The 18,653-nt window shown below is 53.2% G+C and overlaps 7 protein-coding genes across 7 annotated transcripts; 2 read left to right on the plus strand and 5 right to left on the minus strand.

Annotated features, from left to right (window-relative positions):
• Window positions 1-1,521: 1,521 nt before the first annotated feature.
• CCOS01_04704 (uncharacterized protein) lies at window positions 1,522-1,809 on the minus strand (the record flags this gene model as incomplete). Its single annotated transcript, XM_060452885.1, has 1 exon — window positions 1,522-1,809. One exon carries the CDS (start codon window positions 1,807-1,809, stop codon window positions 1,522-1,524), a length of 288 nt encoding a protein of 95 aa, XP_060316843.1.
• A 13-nt stretch (window positions 1,810-1,822) lies between these two features.
• CCOS01_04705 (uncharacterized protein) lies at window positions 1,823-2,227 on the plus strand (the record flags this gene model as incomplete). Its single annotated transcript, XM_060452886.1, has 1 exon — window positions 1,823-2,227. One exon carries the CDS (start codon window positions 1,823-1,825, stop codon window positions 2,225-2,227), a length of 405 nt encoding a protein of 134 aa, XP_060316844.1.
• A 151-nt stretch (window positions 2,228-2,378) lies between these two features.
• On the plus strand, window positions 2,379-2,642 carry CCOS01_04706 (uncharacterized protein; the record flags this gene model as incomplete). The annotated part of the gene is made up of 1 exon (XM_060452887.1): window positions 2,379-2,642. The coding sequence occupies one exon, from the start codon at window positions 2,379-2,381 to the stop codon at window positions 2,640-2,642; it is 264 nt and encodes an 87-aa protein (XP_060316845.1).
• Window positions 2,643-3,171: 529 nt separating this feature from the next.
• CCOS01_04707 (uncharacterized protein) lies at window positions 3,172-6,720 on the minus strand (the record flags this gene model as incomplete). Its single annotated transcript, XM_060452888.1, has 3 exons — window positions 3,172-3,793; window positions 3,846-3,937; window positions 3,991-6,720. 3 exons carry the CDS (start codon window positions 6,718-6,720, stop codon window positions 3,172-3,174), a joined length of 3,444 nt encoding a protein of 1,147 aa, XP_060316846.1.
• A 570-nt stretch (window positions 6,721-7,290) lies between these two features.
• CCOS01_04708 (uncharacterized protein) lies at window positions 7,291-7,893 on the minus strand (the record flags this gene model as incomplete). The annotated part of the gene is made up of 2 exons (XM_060452889.1): window positions 7,291-7,659; window positions 7,717-7,893. The coding sequence occupies 2 exons, from the start codon at window positions 7,891-7,893 to the stop codon at window positions 7,291-7,293; spliced, it is 546 nt and encodes a 181-aa protein (XP_060316847.1).
• A 2,269-nt stretch (window positions 7,894-10,162) lies between these two features.
• CCOS01_04709 (tat pathway signal sequence) lies at window positions 10,163-11,342 on the minus strand (the record flags this gene model as incomplete). Its single annotated transcript, XM_060452890.1, has 2 exons — window positions 10,163-10,853; window positions 10,939-11,342. 2 exons carry the CDS (start codon window positions 11,340-11,342, stop codon window positions 10,163-10,165), a joined length of 1,095 nt encoding a protein of 364 aa, XP_060316848.1.
• Window positions 11,343-17,055: 5,713 nt separating this feature from the next.
• On the minus strand, window positions 17,056-18,532 carry CCOS01_04710 (galactosyl transferase GMA12/MNN10 family protein; the record flags this gene model as incomplete). The annotated part of the gene is made up of 3 exons (XM_060452891.1): window positions 17,056-17,719; window positions 17,771-18,053; window positions 18,106-18,532. 3 exons carry the CDS (start codon window positions 18,530-18,532, stop codon window positions 17,056-17,058), a joined length of 1,374 nt encoding a protein of 457 aa, XP_060316849.1.
• Window positions 18,533-18,653: the final 121 nt, after the last annotated feature.

Here is an 18,653-nt window from a genome sequence, read left to right on the forward strand (position 1 = left end):
ACTCGCAGCTGCCAGGCACTCGACTCAATACAATGGAAGCACCCACATTTCTGGCGTGGATTACTTGTACCCGCTGCCTGGGAAAAACAAGGTTAACAGCCCGACAGGGTTGGTGATGTTCTGGAGCTCTCACTCAAGCTCCAGGCCATTCCCTGAGTGGCGGAGCGGGAGACCGGCCACGACGACTACCAAAGGCGACGAATGAGCGGCCCGGAGGAAGCCAAGGCATATGGCATCTTGCCCTGGCTCTGTTTCGCGGGGTTGCGACGAACCGTGCCGACATCCAGTAATATCCGTATCATCATGTGCGATGCTGATGCTGCACAGCCAGTCCATTCAGAGTTGCGCACATCTCACTGCCCAAAACACACTGGCTGATAACTCGTCGACTCAGAGGGAGGAAGACAGGGACAGGCCACCGAGGCAGGGTGAACGAGCCTGGCGTCCGCCTCGGGCAAATAGATCCTGTATGCGTAGCTCTTGATCCTCCCTCTGAACCACCTCGTCTCATCATTCTGACCTCGTTTCGTCCGGACCATCACATCAGTTCGGTCAGTGGCGTGTCGGCGGGAGGCTGGGCTGGGGCCAACTAGCAGTCCCGTTTCGCCCTGCAGCGCAGACCAGATGGAAAGTCGATGAGGGAGGGGTGTTTGATGCAGCTAGCCATGACGGGACTCTTCTGCCCACGCAAGTTTTCTTTGGCACAGACGGGGCTGGAACCTGCAAGCTGCAGCCGTTCAGATAGACAACGGCCTTTGTGTACCTTGGCCGCAGCACTGATCCAGGAACAGGAACAGAAAACCAGGAAGTTGAAGTGGGACAAAACTCACTTATCCTGGAAATCCCATCTCCAAGGCCGACACACCGAAAGCGCAATACCTAGTCAAGGGGCTCCATTTTCCCAGCATCCAGCTCTGCCAGGCTCCAGCTTTTGCTTACACCAACACCAGAACCCTGTGATACTGTGAACCCCCAGGCGCCATAGCGCGTGCTGAGGTCGCATCAAAGTCGCCTCGTCAATCTGGGCTGGACGTCTTACGCGCATCCCGTTGCCGCTTCCGCGTCTGCATTCCCGTGCCGTGTGGCCTGCGACGACTGGCCTGCTTCATAGCTGGGTAGGTATCGATCGTCACATCCCGCTTCGATAGCTTGTGTGGTTCGTGGATACAGTGACTATAGTGCCTAAGTGTTCTTATTGTTCACGGATATCCATATAACCTTCTATTGCATTCCTTGAGCCTCGAGGACATCTTGCTGTATTCGCAGAGGCCGTGGAGCGATGCAAAAGAACGTGAGAATGGATAGTCCCGAGAGATCGGAGCAAGGTAACTCGTTCGGGTAAGCTCGTTGCCGTGGTGAGAATCGGTTTCAACGGGCGTCCCTGCTGCTTTCTGTCTTAGTTTGAGGTGGGCTTCTAGCGGCTAACCTCAGACGAACCACCCAACCTCTGGAATTTGGGGAGGAAACAGGGGGCGAAGGAGTTGAAAGGAGCATTCATCGTTGGTTCGTTATCGACAATGATCATTGTAGGGAGGTGAAAATCGTGAAACGAGTCAAGTCGCCTGCGTCAAGCTGTTCAGAGGTCTCCACGATTGCGCGGCGGTTTGTCGAAACTGATGCAAGTTCGAGGCTCTCTTGGTAGATGTGCATCGTTGGTTCAACTGAAGCGGACAGGATGGGCAGAGAAACGCCTCCCTCTGTTTCTTCCTCGGCCTGAGCCTTGCTTGCCTTACCTAGCTTGTCGTTCTTGCCTTCCGTTGCCATGCTCGGGTAAAGGTTGACAGTTTCACGGAACTTGGAAGGCGTCATGTCATGTCATGCCATGGTTTTTTTTTTTCTCCTTCCTTCCCTTCCTTTCTTCTTTCTGTGCTCGACGGGCAGGCACGGAGTGGAGAGACAAAATCGTTTCGAACATGGGGGTTTGTCTGGGTCCCTTCCTTCCCCAAATCCCCAGCGTCTCTGTCATCCAAAAGTGCAGGTATCATCCCCAGCCTCTTCTTTCCTTCCATATTGCATCCTGTGGATCGCACCTTACCTTATGTACATACAAAATGGATCCACGATCTCCATCGAAACCTTCTTGCCGAGACCTCCGCATTGCATCATCGTTTCGTGCCCGTTGTCATCCGTCCTAACGGTTCCTTTGTTGGGCTTACGTATCCGCAAGATCCAAGCCACGGAGTTACCGGTTTTGTTTTCCAAGAAACAAGAAGGACATGACATGTGAATAGCCAACATACGGCATCCCACAGCCGCCTGGGCGAAAGGGGGGGAAAACTCCAAGCGATGCAATCTCTTGTGCCGGTCCTTTCTTTTGTTTATCATACGTTGGCCGTTGAACCTCATATTACACACGTCCCCTCATCCGTGACTTAGCCATGCCTCGAGTGTCTGTTCACTCGTCTGTTCTCATCCTCCGTGCACCACACGAAAAACGTCTGAACCCAGTCCCAAAACCCACGAGGTTATCTCGCTTGGCCTTTCCCAGTCCCTCGGTCGAAGCGGCCGCGCTACAGAGTCTTGCCGTGGACCGGGTTCCGCTGTCAGCTAGAGAGGGTAGTACAAACATAAAACAGCCGACGCAACTTTTGCACGAAGCGTCTCCGTTCAAGGTGAGTAGAGGCTCAAGAGAGAGCAAATAGCTAATGCATTTCCCCGTTGGTCCCCGTCCCGGGCCGGCCTCGGACTTCGGCACCTGTCTGCACTATCACTATGAATAGGTCCTTTCAGAGGGGCCGCCGCCTCTCGGACTGAAGAAGTTCGCTTGGCAACAACACCGGCAACAACATGATGTTACGCCGAGAAAACAAAAACAGTGCGTCGTGATGTTGTTAGAAATACCTCGCGTTCCTCCGGCAACAGCGTTTACTGCACTTGATGTTGAACTCGGTTCTAATGCGAACCGATGAGGAATAACTCTGACCAAGGTATCACTAACAAAAGATTAATTGCGCAAAGTAAGAGAATCTTCGAACAGTGATAGTAGAAACGATTCTTATTGCTGCTGCATCCATGTGCAGCTTAGTTGGTATCTCGAGAGCGCTATACAAACATAATCCAACAAACCTCACCCGTCGTAGAAAGCAGCCACCTAAAAGTACCGCACGAGATCCGGGCCACACGCCCAAATTTCACTCGCCATGCTGAGTTCACCCTGAACTCTAGAAAGTGCTATGAAAATCGCACTTTTGGCGGGGACTGTTCATCGCTCATTTCCTTGTCCTCTGCAGAGAAGCGCAGGCGGCGCACAGGTCTGGCGGGTTCCCCTCCCAAGTCTCCGTTGCCTTCAGGCTTGGAACTACGCGGGCGCTTAAGACCGCCCATGTTTGTACCATTTGCCAACTCATCCTTGACCACCGTCGACTTCATCTCCGTGCCATTTGCCAGAGTATCCTCTTCCGAAGACTGACCGCCAGCAAAACTGCTGCCAAAGATTGGCTGAGGGCGCTTCAGCGGAATGGCCTGCGCCAAGTAATCTTTCTGGTCCTTTGGAAGAGGTATAATGCCGACGTTCAAGATCCAGTTGTAGATGGGTTGGTCGTCTATGATGGACTTGCACTTCCAATGCTCAAACTGCGACATGGTCTTCTTGCGCTCCATGATGACTTCTTCGATGCTGTCCCGGAGGACGAGCGTCTCGACCGTCACGGGTTTCTGCTGACTGATGCGCCGGGCTCTGCCAATGGCTTGGGCTTGGATCTGGGGGTTCAGAACGGGGTTGATAAAGTAGATTCGCGAGGCAGCCCTCATGTCGAGACCAATAGCGGCCTGCGACAAGTCCATGAGAATGACCCTGGATATTTTCTTAGCATACGCAAAAAAACGAGAGTCCACTGAAAACGAACCTGATCGTAGGGTTGTTATTGAAAGTGTCCACGTACTCCATCTTCCGGGCATACGTGAGCTTGCTGGCATAAATCAGGTGACGCACGTGAATCTGGATCACAATGTTAATTCGGAATCACCTGTCGTCGAAATGCTCAAACTCACTACTTCAAGAAGACCCGCCAGATACCATGCCACATTCTCATTCTCGTAGAAGATGATCATCTTCTCTTTTTCTTGGTGCTCGACCACAGCGTCGATAAGGTATGAGAGCTTTGCTGACACGGTGGAAACCAGCATCGCCTTCTTCAGATCGTCTGGAAGTTGCTCCAGTTCGGGCACGGGCTCAGCGGGCTTCGAGGCAGTAGACTTCAGGTGTCGAGCAACCCGTTCACCTCCCAGTCGCGTATTGCCAGCGAGAACCCCTGGAGACTTTGACGGCCGGTGGTCAACCGCGACACCCTGTGCCCCGGACATGATCTGATCGGCTTGCTCTTTACGACCCTCAAATTCCAGTTGACCGTTGAGTAGACTATTCAGCTTCGTGGGCTTACCCATGGCAGAGGCGATCAGCTTCTGCGCGGTAAGTACCATGCCAGCATCGGTACAAGTAGGATTAGCGTCTCGATCGTCGAGGGACCAGGCAGAGCCCACGCCATTGGGGAGAAAGTCGCGGATGAAGATGGGGACCTCGTTATACTTGTTGCTGAAGTCTTTGAGTTGGTTTTCGATGGCAACGTGGGCAACTTCAACGGCCTGTTTCAGAAGAGCTTCGTCTTTCTCGCTGATGAGAACCTTTTTCTCTTGGAGGAAAGTCTCTGCAGTTTCGAGTGCCTTGAGTATATCGTCCTTAGCGAAGAAGACACCGCCGAAGAAACTGGATTGCTTCAAGTTGTGAACCAACTGGAGCAGAGCCTTGCGTTGACGAGCGTGGAAGAAGTAATCCATGTCGACTCTTTGAGACTGGACGGCGTTGAAGATAATCATCATCGAGAATATGTTAAGCGACAACTTGTCTTGGTATGAACCTTCCAATACAATAACGTTCTCGTTGACTGATGGAAGCAGGGTGTTAAGCTCCGACAGTCGATGCCTGACGATGAGAGAGTTCAGTGTAGCGCGCAGCACCCCCATGCGGCCGGTCGACCGGGAGCTATGCTTCGGCTGCATCACGTACACTGCCCAATCTGCCGTCGTATCTCCTGTTTCGTGTACGCTATTGGACCAAGGTCGAGCATTGAGGTACAGCGATGATATCGCGCCAATCTTCTCCAAGTCTCCCTTTTCCGCCTCGGCGAGGGCTGCCGCCTTGTCGGTATTATTTTTGTCGTCGGGATGGGTATCGTTGAAGTGTTGGTCGTCTACACCGAATAAGCCAGTGGCTGGCGTACCGGTCACAATCCAGCGAGCAGAGATGTGAAGTGCGTCAATAGCTAGGAGGACATTGCTCTTGTTGTTTATCTTCGCGTAGCCTATCTTGTGCCCTTCGTCGACTATACAGCGCTTAAAGTGGACTTCTGCCAGTGGACACCCCATCATCATAGTTTCTCTCCATACCCTATCGAGCCGCGACTGGGTAATGAGGACGAGGTCATATGCTGCGAGGACTTGAGAGTTGGGAATTTCCTCCTTCTGGCTAGTCAACTTCAGGACCTTAAGACCCGCCGGGTTTCCTGGGTGGACGATGTGCTTTTCGATTTCCTGGATCCATTGTTGAACAAGGTTGTTGGGGACGATCACTATGGATGCATGAGTGTGTCGGACTTTCTTTGCCGGGTTACCAACAGAATTTTCATGCCGCCGAAGGCGCTTGGGAGGCTCCTCGGGGACGTGGTAGCGGCTGGGGTTGCGGCGGATTGCTGCTATGCACTTGTCGTACTCCAGCTCTTGGTTCGCATCATAGACGTTGAAGAAGATCTTCCAAGGAGCTCCTTTGATGTTGGCATTCGAGGCTGCCATGTCAGCGAGTGATCCAATCTTCCTCCTTACGCGCACGTCGCTCCCTTGGTAAATATCGGGGGTGCGGGTCGACAAATGTCGAGTCGCCAAGATGACGGCCAGACAGATCAGGGTCTTGCCTGCGCCCATCTGCTCGGCCAATATACCGCCTCTGACACCATCGTAGAACCTTGGTTCCTTGACGAGGGCTCCGGAGCTAGTATCGTAGTAGTAGGCTACACCATTTTGGTCGATTCCTTTGGCAATTCTTGGATCCAGGAACTGGCCAGGTTCACTTTCGCGCCGAATCATGACCGCAGCTGAGCGACGCTGGTAGTCGTAAAGCTTCGACGTATCATTCATACCAGGCAGGTTGCCTTCGAGTACGTTGTAAATGGCATCTTGTTCAAATGGGTTGGTGACAGCACGGGGCGCCGGGTCCGGGGAAGGAATGCTGTTGAACATCTGGAGCAACGAGGTTGAGTCATGAGAGTCTTCTTCATCTCTGAAGACATGTTCGAGTGTGGTTGGAGTCGAAGTGGGCTGGCCAGACCAGGCCTCTTGAGAAAAGTCGAGTTGGGCAATGAGCGCTCTGCGTGATCTTCTTAGCTTAGTGCGGTCTCGGTCGATGGCCTTATTGTCGACGTCGTCAGGCAAGACATAAATTCTTGCAGTTCCGCGTTCCTCACTCTCCGCGCGAATTAGTAGATGGACTCGGATCCATCTTTCAACCACGAGGTTCTTGTAGTTCTTGAAAGCCGCAGACAAGAGGAAGGTATCCTCTACATGATCAAATGGCTTGGGGGCTCTGACGCCTTTGGCAGGTTTCGTCGGCGCAATGATGCCCCATCTTCCGAATCTCTTCTCCAACAGCTTCCACTCTTCAGCTGTAAGCTCAGTGTTTTCCCGCGTGATGACAAGGCTTCCTAATGGAATGAAACTCGATGGTGACGCCATCAAGCGTGATAACAGGCCACCGTAGTGCGTCCAGTTGATCAAGAAGCAAAATAGTACTTATCATTCATAAAAAGCCGCGTAAGTCTTGCTCCTGAATGAGTATAGATGGGAATTTGGATTTTGCAAGTGACAGGTTGATGAGATTGGATGGTTGCTGATGTTTCAGTGTAAGAGGAAGGTGAGAGTAGGTGAGTGAGGCGAGGTAAGTTTGGAGACGCATTGGAGCCTAGGTACAGTGCAGACAACCGCCGGACACAGTTTGTGTGTGCTTTCCGCCCTGCGGAATGAACAGTGCGACTTTGCGAGCAGATGTTAAAGAAGGTATAGCTTTGTAATTCACCCAACTCAATAATTGGTTCTCATTTTCACGTCTCTCTCAACATCATCTGAATTATTTAGTCAACGAATTAAATCAGAAATTTGGCTCCCCAGCGCGCAAACTCCCATCGCCCATGTTTCGTGTCCCATGTCCTTCGACCCCAATCATGACCAAGACGAGGATAACGCCAAACGACTCTCCAGTTGCTCTCTAACACCGACCATGCCTATCATGGCAAGCAGTTCACAACTCTAGTTCTTCTTGCCCTTGGGCGCGGAGGTGGCGCTGAACGAGACGCTCTGGCTGGTCTTGCCCTTGGAGGCCGTGTCGGTCTTGACGTTGTTGTCGAGCTTCTTCTGCTCGGCGTCGATCTTGGCCTGGTTGCTGGCGCCCTGTGCTTGCTGCACCTGGAGAGCGAGAACCTCGAGCTGGAGCTTGAGGACCTTGTTCTTGATCTTGCCGACCTTCAGGGCATCGGCATCGGCTCCGGACGCCTTGGCAATGGCGTCGTTGAAACCGCCGGCGTCGGTCTCGGCACCCTCTGCGGCGACGCGGGCCGCCTGGAGAATGGCCAAGTCATCCTTGCTGACTCCAGCAAGGTCAGCCTTGATCTGAGCAACCTAATGGAGCTGTTAGCGTCGTCGTCTCGCGAGTGGAAGCGTGTGATGGTAGCTTACGGGGAACTTCTGGGCAACCTCAGCAAGAGCGTTGCCAGCGGTGCCGTCAGAGACTTGGAACTGAGAGTAGTCCTGAACGGAAAGAAGCTTGGCCTGGCGCTTTTCAGCTCCCTCGATGGGGGCGGAGAGACCAGTAGCGGCCAGGGTGAAGAGAACGGCGATCTTGGAGAAGTACATGTTGTTCGAAGGTTGTCGAAAGGCGTGAGTAGTTTGGTACTAGTAATATTTACAGTTATAAAGATATTGTCCGGCAAAGAGTGAATGAAACAGCGCTGCTGTGATGAATGAGAGGAAGGTTGATTATGGAGTTTGATGTATTGCTGATAATAAGAGGAGCAAAAGAAGGAGGCAGTAGATGGTCGGGGCAGCGGGAGGATCTTATACCAAAACTCCCTATAGTACCACAGTCTATTCATGTTCGTCTCCTCCATCCTAACCACACGCAAGGTTGTGCCCGTGGGCCCCGCGGCCTCCCTCTGACCTCTTCGTGGCTCGACGGGCGACTCTTTTTTCGTCTGTCTGACAGGGCACCTCATCTCACATCCGTCACAAGACAACCCCATAGATGCCCTGCTCCTGAGTCGTCCGAACCAGCATCACAAGCCCGTGAGGGCTCATGGGCGTCTCATCCGAGCCTGGCTGCAACATAAGGGTTGGGCGGTTGCATCAACAAGACCAGCCAAAGCCAGGTTCGACCCCTGATGGACTCCATCGAGGAGACAAGCTTCTTTGCCAAGTAGCGGATCGACGAGCAACGTCGATTGTTCTCTCGGCGAGCCACGATCCAATCATACGCCGCCGTTACACCCTTGTAACTTGTAACCTGCACAATTTCTGCCAATTCGAACCGTCGGCTACCGAACAGGCTCTTCCATCTTCTCGTGTGTGTGTTGGAAGTTTTGGCCTTGTGGCTGTTGCGAGTTTGAAGTCTGTCGAAGATCATGGTGGATCTGCCTCATACCCATGGCAGCTAAACCCGATCGGGCCATCGCTACCTGCCTGTCTGGACAATGTGGGGCGGCTGCCACCGGTAGGCTCATGGGAACGGGTGGGATGGAATGACCAGATGGCGCAAACTGCAAGGTACGGCCACTTTTCCGTCACTCTCTTGAGTCTCTATTCCCACTTCTTTAACATCTTAAAACTTCCCCCGTCAACATTCTGCCCAGAAGCGATCCCGGAGTCGTTCCCGTCTTGGCCATTTGGCGCCCCATGAGCCTCATTGCTTCGCCATTAGTCCCAACTCCTGGCCCATATTACTTTCTTCGGATGACCAGATCCGCGAAAGAGGCAACACATGGGATGCCATCACTCGCTCGCAGCCTACCTTACACAGTACATAGTAAGAGCCACATGATGAGAAGTCTCCAGTCTCCAGTAGAAGTTGCGTCCGACTCAAGCTTCGAGATCCCCCGTGCCACCTGACATCTTCGAACACTACCCCTTTCCTCGGCTGCAGTAGCCTCCAAAAAAAAGGTCGAAGCAGTCGCAGTCACCCATATTGACGGAATCCTGTGAGCGTGTTTCGAGCCTTGGCCCTACCTAGTAATGGGCTCTGCCACTTTCATGCAACCCCCGCCTCAGGAGATCGGACGTTGACCCTCCCGATGAAATCTAATAATTTCGGCACCACCTGCCGAAAGCCTTGCTCCCTTGCAGACACCAACAGGAATGGCCGTCTCTTGTTAGCCGTCGACCTTTTACAAAGTTAGACGACATCTCATATCGGGACGTCAAGTGAACCTTGTCCCGGATGGCGGGCGGCACTATATGCGAACGACTGAGTCGAGAGCCCCCTCCCCTTTTTTACGGCCGTCAGATCTCTAACGACCGCGTTTGGATCGACGACGTTTTAAAGTCTTTTTTTCTTTTCAACCTTTTTACTTGACTTGTCATTGAATCGTTTCTAGACATGACTCAGCCTCAACATTACGGTGCCTGAGCCTGGGGTTCAATTGCATCATAGATAGAGCGCTTCTTGGCGAAACAAGCGCTGTTTTCCCGCTCAATGCAGAACTCAATCGACGACCAGGGCAGCTGTCATGTTCCAGAAAGACGGAGAAAGAGTTTAACAGTTCAACAAGTCTGATTCGGGGGTATCTACTGATGATACCCACGTGTGAAAAACGAAAGCTAGGTATATACGTGTACCAAGGAGCCATCTCCTCCCTCTAACGCCATGTCTTCCCATCATGCCTCGAAAAAGAAAAGAAAAAGGTCTCAAAAGGGGTCATCTATCCAGTAGATGAAGAAGAAGTGAAAACAGTGTGTCGTAAATGTCGTCAAAAAGGGACCATGACAGAAACCAGCCTCCAAACGCCTTTGTACTTGCGTCCACCACCTGAGTCTAGACCTGTATAACGTTCACTCCAAATGAGTCAAATGAGTCCTACCACCCCCATTCTGCATCTCGTGTCTCTTTGCTCTTGGAAAAGAGTAGCTCAGTTTAGTAACCAGTTGCTCCAGGAATGGCCGAGACGCCAGGGATCGGTGCTGAAGGCAGCGCCGTCGGAATGCCAGCAGCAGCCGCGCTGGGAGCAACCGAAGCAGCGGCAGCCGACGCGCCGCCGTCAGCCTGGTAAACCTTGACCGAGTTGATGAGCCAAAACGCCTCGGTGAAGGCCTGCGGGTTAGCCGCGACGTAGTCGGAGCACTGGGGCGCGAGCGCCGTGCACTCGGCGTTCTGCTCCCATACTTTGCCGGCCCAGTCGCCGCACAGGGCCGTGTTGAAGACGAGGTTCTGCTGCTTAAAGTGCGAGGAGATGTCGCACCCGGAACCGCCGTTGAACTTGGCCAGGGGCTGGCCCCAGGAGGAAGGAACAGGGTTGCCCGAGCTGACGTCGCCGGGGATGGCGCTGCGCGGGAAGAACCAGACCGAAATGGCCTGGGAGTTGAAGTCGACGGCGTAGACGCCGCCGCCGATCGCGTTGAAGCCGTCGCCGTAGTTTTGGTTGCTCGAGGTCGACTGGCCGCAGCCCGTGGAGGCGCTGCCGGCGTTACAGTCCTTTTCCTTGAGGGTTGTGGAGGAGATTGTGCCGTCGTTGGTGATGCTGCAACCGGGTCCCGTGTGGAGGGTCACGGCGTTGGACTCTTGCGTGTTGACTCCCTCAATGATGTCAATCTCACCCGAGTTGGGCCTGTAAATTATGTCAGTAAGTCATTTCATATCGTCACCACGGCTCATGGAGTACTCATGAAGCACTCATACAAAGGCAAACTTACCAGTTGGGACCAAACATCCAAAAGGCGGGCCAGACACCGCAACTGCTAGTAGGCATGTGCTGGATATCAGCGACGAACAAGCCCGTGTCAAATGCCTTGTTCGACGTGACCCTCACCGACTGGCGTCCCTGGCCCTTGGTCTTCGAGTCGACACCGAGGTAGATGCCACCCCGGGCGTAGCCCGCGAGGCCGCTGTTGTTGGCCGTCACGGCGCTCGTGTAGATCTGCGAGCCCTTGGTCGGGTCTGGCTGGTCGAAAAAGCTAAACTCGTTGAAGAAGTTTGAGCTGTCGTAGTTGTCGTGCAGGACGTACTTCTGCTGCTGTGCCTGGGCCGGCCCGGTGTGGCAGCAGAGGAGGAGGGCGGCGGCGCCCACCAGTACCGTCTTGATGCTCTGAGAAGGCATGGCTGAGGATATTCTCTCGAGACCGAGATCCTTCTTGTCTGATGAAAAGGGAAGAAAGGAGGGGTTTGAGACCTTTTTGAGAAATGTTCCTCTTCGGGGTTCTGTTTGGCTTGTATCCTTTCGGCTTAACTCTGCCGGGCTGGATGAGGTAGGTAGTCGAGTGCTGAGATGAGGGTCGATGAGGGCCACAAAAGGAGGATAAGATGTCTGAAGAATATGAATCAAAAAAGGGATCAGGGAGAGTCAAAGGGTCATCTAAAAGATGGATGAAGTGAAGTAGGAAGAAAATGAATGTCGTCGTATGTTCTGGAGTGAGCCGGTCACTGTAGGTGGTTGGTAGGAGAGAAGTTTCTCGTGTGTGTGGTGTGTTGCGTCGTCCAAGTCTGGGCAAGACTTCAAGAAAGGGAGAAAAGAGGGGTGGTCCAAGGCCTCTGAGGAATCTGAACCGTTTTTTTCTTTCCAATAGTCCAAAGGAGTGGAAACCCAAGGGCAGAGAGACACACACGATGCGGCTGGGAGCTCTTGGTAGTGGAGTGTTGAGGAGAGAGGATCTCGGCGGCCTCAGCTTCAAAGGTTGGGCAAGAAAGAAAACTCCTAAGAGACTCGTGTCGACTCGGTGATGGTGAGATGGACAATGACGCACAGCGTGGTTGGTTTGCTCGCTCTGGACCCTGATTTTGCTCAAAAGATCTGACTGACGCGGTGAGTGAGACCGGTGGACTTGTGTCGTTGCGCTTGGCAAGAAAGGTGACCAGATGAGGCAAGGTGAATGGGACCAAAAAAGAGTCAGAGGGTTGTAAGAAGGAGTGAAACCTCTGGTGACGACGATAACTTCAGCCGGAAAAGGATTGAAACGGCTGTTGCCTGCCTCCTGGGTGGCTGATGAGAGAGAATGAGAGAAGAGAATGAGTGCCTCGAGGGGGCTGTAAGAAGAGAAGAGAAGACGAAGAAAAAACGTCTGAAGGAGGCTGAACAGAGTCCTTGAGTGTTTAAGCACGACACATCCCGGACTCATGAGCCTCAACCACATTGGGGAATGCAGCCAGCTAAATACGGCTCGAGGTTTCCTGTGGTGTAGACTGGTGGTGTGGGGAGGGTGACAAGGTGAGCAAGCACCCCGGCCACCGGACAACATTTGGGGATCATGAAAGGTGACCTATCTGATCTCTCCATCTCTCGTCTGTTCTACCGAGTTCTAGGTACCCGAGGCCAGGCCACGTACACGCCGCACAAAGGGCATGGGTGGTTTTGGGAACCATGGTGAGACTTTTTTTCCTTCCTGGCCTCCCATCTCTTTCTCAGTCTATATGCCATCTCGGCCCAACTCCCGGGGGTCCTTGCCCCACGTCTCCATGTATGTGGTTGCGTTGCGCCGAGTGTGTGCTCGAGGGTTCACTTTCCAACGAACGACAGGTCCTTGTTTCAATATGTTTACCCGCCAAGGCTTGACAGAATTACCAGGGGAGCCCCCGGGGGAGATCCATAAAGCGAAGACGGGATGATAGGGGAGGGTCCAGCCCGTTTCGTTCTTTTCCCGTGCCGAAGAAGCCATATGTGTCGTGGGTGCTGTACATGGAGCATGCGAGTCGCCTGCTCTGCCGAGGCGAGAGCCAAGTCGAATGTGGCAGTCAGCGCGAGCAGGGTGGGTTTGTGCGTGCTTTTTGAAAGAAGAAACTGGGGACCGGGGGATCATCATGTAGATTCAACGGGTAGGGGCAAAAAGAGGGTGATCGTCAATGGGTACTTTGCCTTCACGTTAGTACCCTATAGGCTATAGCACGAGTATAGGGGGCTTGCGTGGTTCCAAGATGGGACGGGAGAGTAAAAAGGAAACAACTTAGGGGGAAGAGGAAGTTACTCAGGGGAGAAGGGCCAGCCAACGAACGGTCGAGAGCAAGGGAGGACGAAAGACAGACAGGACCGCAAATGGAAAGACGTTTGAAGGTCGGGTTGGATGTCAAAGATTCTAGACGTGGAGTCGGGCGTTAGGTTGTGGTGGGTGGGCGGTTGTGAAGGTGTGGTGTTGGTCGTCTCTGAAACTCGGGCCCCCCATGCCAGGGGCGGGCGGACGGACGTCCAATCGTCTCGCTCCCGCGCCGGCGGGGCCCGTCAGTCTGGAGCACGCGGCACCCACTCGCCTTAGCGGCGGCGGCTCTCTTTCCCAGTCTTTTCTTCCTCAGTGGCTCTGAAGACCTCTGCTACCATGGTACATCACCGTGCTCCCCCTGCTTCTGTGGGTGCTCTAGCTCTGATCCATGTATCTTTCTTTCCCAGACTGGGGCAAAGATAAGGTACCAGATGAACGCTGCTGCAGAGGCGACGGCAGTCAAGGCTCAAGTGAACTTAGGTATTGCGCTGAGTCGCTGACAGACTGACAGAGTAAGCGAGAGTCGCCCGCAGCTGTCTGTCACTCCCTCAGACTAACGCAACCTTTTCCCCCTGACAAGAAAGGAGAGGGCGCTAGAGACCTGACTTCGTCGGCCCCTGCATCGGCTCTGTCGCTCGTGGGTTGGTGGGGTTCGACGTTCCCTCGAGGGGCTTGGGAGGTTGAAACATTTGCAGAACACATTGGCATACCCAGAAGACGGGACTCGCAAGAGGGAGGCAGATGGAGGGGCACGCCGCACGAGGGGGACAGTCTGACAAGACTGTAGACGGGCTGAATTGAAACATTTGCCCAACCGCACTCACACATCATGATACATCACACACACTCTCACTCACCTCACTCACCTTGGCTACTCACCCACTCACCTCACTCACCTTGCCACGCACTCACGTAGCATTGCGCACAAGCATATTTCCCCCGATTCTATTCAAACCAAACAACTCTCTCTCGTCACACGGACTCAATCCAATCCATGAGACTCAGCCTCGGACTCGACTCAACTTTCATGAGTTTCGTGCAAACCGTAGTCCTACAGATCCTACTCTCATCGCATCAGCCTCACTCAGGAATGTTCGAGCCTCGAGCCGCCTAGAACAACAGGGCACGCGTGGTGGCGCCAAGATCCACATTATGAGACATTTAGACCGACTGATTCTTTCTTGTCCTTTTTTATCTTTTAATAGTCTTCAGGTTTTTTTTTTGCTTCTTCGAGGTGTCAACCATCGTAGTACCTAGATATCCCTCGGCACCCTTGCCCACGAGACGCCGGGGCTCATATTAGCCGCTGACGAAACCGCCTGCATCGCATCGTCACAGCACATTGGGAAAAGCGCAAAAAGAGAAGAGTTCATGCTTCTCAAACACACTTACACACATATAGTACGTACACATATACGCACGCATGTGGTACTGTTCTACGAATACTACTCAATCCTTTTTTGCCGATACCCGTTTTCTCCTCATGAACCCCCTCTTCGTCCTTCAAGGGCTTTTGTCTACTCCTTTTCGGGGGGAACAATCTGCGTGCGATCTTACTATAGTTGGGACGAAACACGCGCTTCGTTGAAGATCGACCCCTTCCCCGTTCGGGTTCCCCATTCACCCCTTGTGCCGTGCGCCCGCGGCAAAGCGGCCATGCAGAGAAGATGGCACGGTGGATGGGAAACAAATCTTTCGCCATTGCAAAAAGGTGGATATCCATCCCCATTGACATCCCTCATCTGCTCAACGCGCTACTTTGTCTCACAAGTAAACGTCGCATTCTCTCTCACAGCCATGGGATTTGGGACCGCAATGTTGGGATAAGTACGAAGCTACAGACGCATTTTCCATGCAAGCAACGCGATCAGTGTCGGGATAGGGAAAAATGAATGATTGCTGAGGCCAAAAAAAAATATATCCCAAAGCTCCAGAGTACCAGTACCCCTTCGAGGGCCCTCCCTCCACATTCCCAGGGGTTCTAGAAGCAGGGGACGCGACGATCGCCCCGAAGAAAACAAGCTGTCGCCATCCCGAACAGCCGGCGCGGGCAGATCAATATATTCGGAACTCGCAAAGTCCACATCTCCCCCGTCCCCAGAAGCCCTGGACGGAGCCCCTGTGGTCGTAAGTGCCGAGCCCTGACTGCTGCCGCCATCTGCTTGAATCAAGACGAAAAGGACGGCGCGATTGCGGGTAACCCAATGAGTTGGCAAAGGAGTCAGTCAGTCATGGAGACGGATTGATACGTGTCAATCCTCAGAGTCACCATTTGCGCTTTGGTTTCTTTTTGATCGTTGCTTCATGCTCCTGGTTCTTCGACTGGGCTATCTCAAAGCACGTACCGAAGCAGCAATTCTTCCGCAGAAAAAACAATGCAACAAAAAAAAATTGATTCTCAGACCGCCGCCACTTAAGGTAAGGTACCTGATAAGAGGCGAAAGGGAACCTTCCATCCTTTGTAGGCTGATCACGTCCCGGCGGCAAAGCGTCGCTCCCGGAGTGAAACCGGGGCACCCGCATCACCGCCGCGCCACCCGTTAGCCGCCCCCCGACACGCCTCGACAAAGTCTCAGTGCCGAAGGAAACGTCGCTGGCGAGCCGCTTTGCGGCTGCCACAATCCTTATTATCTCTTGAGTCCAGATCGACATGTACCTGTTCCCACATCTTGAAAGTCCCGGTGTTGTTCACAACGCATGTTGGAAATGGCGCAAGCGCTCCGCTTCATAACTAGCCGTGGAATCAAGTTGTCGTGTTTTTGTTTGCCATCTTGCTAATACGGTGGCCAGGGTCCGGTGGCAACGATCCATGCTCGCGATGGCCCAGCAAAAGTGTGTTCCTTTCACAGCTCGACTTCCTCCCCAACTGTCAATCGTCCCCTCACTCGATTTTGAATCGAGCTTCTTCCTTACACACACGCTAGGATTTGGCAAAAGAAGATTGCGAACAAAGTACTCGTTGCCGGCCAGTACTTTGAGAGAGGCGGAATATCTGCTCCCTCTCAACTAATCCCGGCCGTTGATCCCCATCCTCGTGCAAGGAACAGCCTGCCATCGCCACCTAGCCCATCCCCGGTACCTCTCCTCAGGGGCGGCATTGATAAGCTTGTTTGTTTTCAATGCCCCCCCTCGATAAGGCTGCCATTGTGTCCGGCACCAATGTCAGACCATATCGGTAATAAATCTCCAAGCCCAAGGAAGCATTCATCACAACAGTCGATCGGCATGCAAGAAAGTCACCATCGGCTATGTGATAGGTAGAAGAGACACGTACAAGTGGTAAGGTAGACAAGGCATAGATTCATCACGCCACCTATGTGCAAGCTACCTGTCATGGAGCTTCCTAAGGAGCTGGCGGAGGCTCTTCATGCCAGAAATTCTTTCAGGCGGCTCTGCTCCTCATATACTTCCACGCATATTCTGCAAGTACCATGGCGTACACGTCTAATGTAACACGAACAAAAGATTCAGGGGCCGGAAAACAAGAACAGCACCCCGAATTCTTATACATCTCAACATGAGAGAAAAGTCTCCTCCGAATACTCCTAACCGCCTTCAACAATGAACGCCCTTCGTTTTCGAAATGTTATTCCTTGGTCCGCGAAACCGCTGCTGTGAACGGGTTCTGCTTCTTGTTTTTTTCATACCGCTCATGAGGGGTGTAGACGTCAGGTTCCCCAAGCTCCCGGGCTTCGCATGCGTATATGTGTAGTATGCAAGATAGGTAATTCCCATTGTTAAACAGGACGTTGGAAGTGAAACACGGTTGACCAGCCGTTATTAGATGGCCCAACGGTGATGCGCAAAGACGTATCAGGGCCGTGTCTTGGTGTATCGTCAGCCGTCTCAGAGCTTGACCTTTTGGCCGGTGATCTTCTCCCAGATGACAGCAATGAGATCCTCCTTGAAACGTTCCCACGGATTGCGGTTCAGGTAATAGCTGAGCTCGCGGTAGTTGTACATCTCACCCCAGCAATCGCGACCCCATTCGCAGCCGGCCATGTTGACGAGGAAGTCTCGGTCTTTCTGGTCGTAGTGGATACGAGTGTCGTTCCCGTTCTCGGAGCAAGCGCCTGGCGGAAAAGCGTTGATCATGCGCTGAGGGAGGAAGGCCGTGTGTTTGCGGATCCAGGGCTGCGTTTTGTAGAGCTGCTCCAGAGCGTCCTGCTCCTTGTGTTCCCATTCCATGTGCTTCTGCTCGTAGGCGACAGGATCCCACCACACATCCAGCATGCGATCAGCCCAATTGCCTCTCTTTACGAAGAAGGAGCCGAGGTTGAAACCAGAGCAGTCCTGGGAGAGGATCAGGTTGACCGATTCAGCCTTTCCATCGCCAATCGGGCTTCGGGACTCCTCGTCCAGGTAAGGATCGGTGAAAGGATGGCTAATGTTCAGAGGGTTGTACTCGTTGATGTCGCGGTAGACGTGTTTGCTTATGTCGTTGAAGATATGGTTCTGTAAGGGATAAGATAGTTCCATGACGTAGGTATTTAAGTCGAGCCACCAAACCCTGAACCCATTGTTAGTTCAATCACGCTGAGAATTGAGCGCTGCGACATACCATTCAGCCTTTGGATACTTGCGGAAGGCGGAGCGCACAAAGTCGACCTTCTCCCAGCTCTCGCGCCATTCGTGTGCGTATCGCTTCTTGGTGCTCATGTCTACGATCTCAAGATCATATCCCCATCGGTTGGCGTACTTCTTCTTGTTCCGTACACTGTCTCGCTCAATAGCCCATTCACGGGCCCCTTTCCACTCCATGACACCTCCTCCGATATTGGCGGCCAAGATAATGACATACTTTTGGCCTCCACCAAAGTGTCTTCGCCAGTGGTAGACGAGAGCTGCGAGATGGTTAGCGAGGAAAGGAGACTCGAGTCAAGAGGAGGAACGTACGAGTGTTGTAGAAGATGGTCATCGCGAGGGTGAAGAGGAGCAGGATCAGCAGGCGCAGCTTCATCTTCCTGCCCATGCGCGCGAAAATGTTCCGTATCCTTCCCACGAGAGGAACCTTCTGTGCCGCCCATGATCCTCGCCCCAGTTTGTCCTTCTCCTTCTCGACATATGGACTCTGGTTGTTGAACCGCGGTAGGCTGCTTGATATCCGGCGCATGTGTCGTGTGAAGAAGCCTTGGTTCTGGGTAGAAAAGGACGGGTAACCGTTCATACCAACGGTCCTCATCTTGCTCTCCCAAGGGGTAGAAGCGCCGTTGGATGCTGAGAAGCCTCTACTCGGACTCGATCGACCGCTGGTGTTGATGGTCAGGCCAGGGCTGGCCCAACCGCCTCCAGGTATAGGCGAGGGACTGCGCGAGAGCGACATTGCGGTGTTGGGGGTGCCTGCAGCGATAAAAGAACACGAGCTGTCAGCAAGCGGGTCCCGTCATTCGATTGTCCAACCCGTATTCACATCGGTGGCATGTCGGTATACGGGGGGTTGGAAG

This window comes from Colletotrichum costaricense (genome assembly GCF_030867565.1).
Source record: "Colletotrichum costaricense strain IMI 309622 chromosome Unknown Scaffold_4.1, whole genome shotgun sequence".
Classification (NCBI taxonomy): Eukaryota; Fungi; Ascomycota; class Sordariomycetes; order Glomerellales; family Glomerellaceae; genus Colletotrichum; species Colletotrichum costaricense.